The following is a 3,162-nucleotide window of genomic DNA, read 5'->3' as shown; positions in this document are numbered from 1 at the left end:
TAAAACTCCTTTAAGAACATAAGTATAGATCCAAAGTCATGTAAAACAAGAAAAAAGACGTATTTAAAGTATGTTGTTTTGCTCTACAAAGACACAAGCATACATACAAAGTAATGTGAAATAAGAAAAAAAGATGTTTTAAAGTATGCACTTTATATTCTACAAAGACAAGAAGAAAATTATTTTGAAGCATACATTTTTCTAACCTACAAAGACATAAGCATATGTCCAAAGTTATACAAAACAAAAGAAAAAATGTTAGGAGGTATACACTTTTCTGCTTTAATATTTTCCAACATGTTCACACCTAAACACAAGATCTCCACTTATAGCATGTGTCACATTGAACATGGGCAGCCACTAATATTGAAATTAAAAGGAATAAAAATGCAAACTGCAAGCCAAAAATAACAAAAACAAATAAATAACTTCAGTCATTTTTTTTCTAGATCAAATAAATAATTTTCGATTCTGACAACAGCAACAATGGTGCTTGTTTTGCCCCATGTCTCACCCCTTTCTTCAGATTTGATTTTAATCGAAAACGACAGCTTTTATTCTTTGTTCTACATTCGAATCGAAAAAAAAAACCAACCAACCCCAAAATAATAGAGTTTGCATAACCAGAAGATTTACAGATAATTTTTCCTTTCTGCTTTACAATTCATCAGCACAGATTCCTGTCTGCTCTCTACAATGGCTGATTTTCAAAAGAAAGAGAAGATCTGTGAAAATAACAAGTCTCTACAGTTAAATCTAACACTGTAATCCTACCTTTCTCTGGACTTACACTTTTCTCTGGATTTACAAAAGTCGTTCATCCTTCGGATGAACTCAGAAATAGATATGAATAATAGTAATAATAATAATAACAGCAGCAGTAATAATAGTAAACTTTAAGATTACAGCAGAATTTGAGTAATTTGGTTTCAGCTTCATGCAATACTGCTTCTCCAGTCATGGCCATTAAGCTGAACTTGATAGTAGGGTTTCCTGAAAGAAACGACATGGCTCTGCATCATAAAAGCCGGCACACACTCAGAAATATTAATGTCCTGCATTTTGAGCTCGTGAAGCCTCTGTACATAATCCGGCCCGCACATCAAATCCCAAACGACCGCCATTCCGCCGGGCTTCAAAACCCTCACAATCTCCTGCAAAGCTTTTGTTCTTTCCGCGGCCGCACCAGGGGTTTTGAAGCCAAACTCCTTTCCGACGGTGTGCAGAAAAAGACCTGAAACCACAACATCGAAATAATTGTCCATGAAAGGCAAATTCCTCGCATCTCCGCTCCTGCATGTAACTTTCTCCTGCACGCCTTCAATGGCGGCAGTTCTGAGAGTGGATGAGACGGTTTTCTGGCCATCCATCCACAGATCTACGCCGACAACTCGCCCGCAGCTGCCTTCCTTTTTCAGCTGCATTGCCACGGTATTGAGCAGAATACCGCGCCCACACCCTATGTCCAGGGCGGTTTTCACATTGGACCAGTCGTTCACCACTGATACAATCCTCTGCGCCATTTTCCAGTGCAGAATCCCGTCGGAATACCAGATGCTGGCGGCCGTTACGAAGTAGCAAACCGCCAGAAGCGCCATGAGTGATCCAACAAAACCAGCCACAAAGCTCCAGGCATGAATGGGAAGAAAATGAAACGATCCGGCTAAAAAAGTACAGATTGGGCCAAAATAAGTCATAAATAAAAAAGACGACACCCCTAAAGCACTCCCCTGAAGCAGCGTCAACACCAGAGAATGCCATTCCTCCATTCCGTAGATTGCATAAACTTGCATCCAATCTCTTCCCGCCTTCCCCATAACTAAAGCCCCCAAATTAATCCCCTACAAAATTTACAGAAATCCCCAAATTTTCTACACTAAATCACCCCCCCACCCTGAGCTCTGTCAAATCAATCACAATTCCACATCTAAGCCCGAATTACAGATTTCTACAACCCAAAATTAAACCAAACCAGCCAAAATTAGCTCCACAAGCTTCACAATCTCAACACTCTGGACTTAAATGCGACATTTATGCAAATCTTCCCTCAATCCGATCCACAGAGTCCTCCGAGTCCAAGCCAAATCCGTTTGAATACCCCTGACTATTTCAAGAACTCAACGAACGCCCAATCTAAATACTTCAAACAAACAAAAAAGATTACACAAATATGACCAAAAAAAATCAGTCCTTCCTGCACCAGGTTGCCCTACTAAAAACTGTATAACAATCTAGGCCACCGAAGTATATATAATTTATATATACATATAGCCCTACCATGTACCTACATGCTGCGCAAACAAGAGTTGAGTACTAGATAGATTTTAACGGAGGAGCACAGGAGGTCCTAAAACTGTGTGTATCCAATTCCCTATTTAATTACGAGAGAATGCAATACTGTGCGTATCCATCCACCGTACTGTGTATATCCATCCAGTCAAATCGTATTTCTTAACGCTTTGTGTATATACGTCCTAGCGGGCCTACCGCAACGCGATTATCGCAGTATAATTTGCGGTGGCAACGCGGGTACCCGTATTACATGGACCCGTTCCCAGCAGACCGGGGCAGCTACAATTGTGGTCTTATGTGCGTATATACAGTGTGTATATGTTTTCTTTAATAAAAAGTCAACAGTTGTTTTGTCATATACAATGTATATATCGAAAACCAAATTAATAAACCAGAGATTTTTGGATTTTATTAGCATGTACCCACGCAAACAGTTATTGGGAATAAGAGATGAGAGGGAAAAAAAGGTTAACTAATTGGAAGAAGGGGATTGGTTGCCTCTACACATGTGCAGATAAGTGGAACATGAGGGGGTTGCATTGAGGAGTTGGTGGGTTTAATTTACATGGGTTTAGGATGACTCGACAAATTTTGGGAATATTAGTTTTAAATTTTTTGTGTAACATTTAATTCAATTTATAATATTTTTAATAGGAAAATGAGGTGGAAGGGTGAAGGTGCTCTTAGTTTAATATGAAATAATTGGAAAATATCTAACTAGGATTGATAATTCATAAGGGAGGTTTTATTGATCTTGACTTGGCTCTTGGCTTTATTTAAAAATCAGCCTCTTTCGTTAACCTTGGTCAATGGTAAAAATATTAAAATTTTGATAAATAGTATAGTTTGTATGATAATTGTGTTGAAAGG

General features: G+C 38.7%; 1 protein-coding gene across 1 annotated transcript; it reads right to left on the bottom strand.

The window, feature by feature from the left end:
• Positions 1-408: 408 nt before the first annotated feature.
• On the bottom strand, positions 409-2,351 carry LOC131033712 (uncharacterized). The gene has a single exon (XM_057964987.2). The coding sequence runs from the start codon at positions 1,815-1,817 to the stop codon at positions 936-938; it is 882 nt and encodes a 293-aa protein (XP_057820970.1). The 5' UTR covers positions 1,818-2,351; the 3' UTR covers positions 409-935.
• Positions 2,352-3,162: the final 811 nt, after the last annotated feature.

Source organism: Cryptomeria japonica, chromosome 7 (assembly GCF_030272615.1).
Source record: "Cryptomeria japonica chromosome 7, Sugi_1.0, whole genome shotgun sequence".
Lineage (NCBI taxonomy): Eukaryota > Viridiplantae > Streptophyta > Pinopsida > Cupressales > Cupressaceae > Cryptomeria > Cryptomeria japonica.
This window is presented reverse-complemented; position numbering and strand designations above follow the sequence as displayed.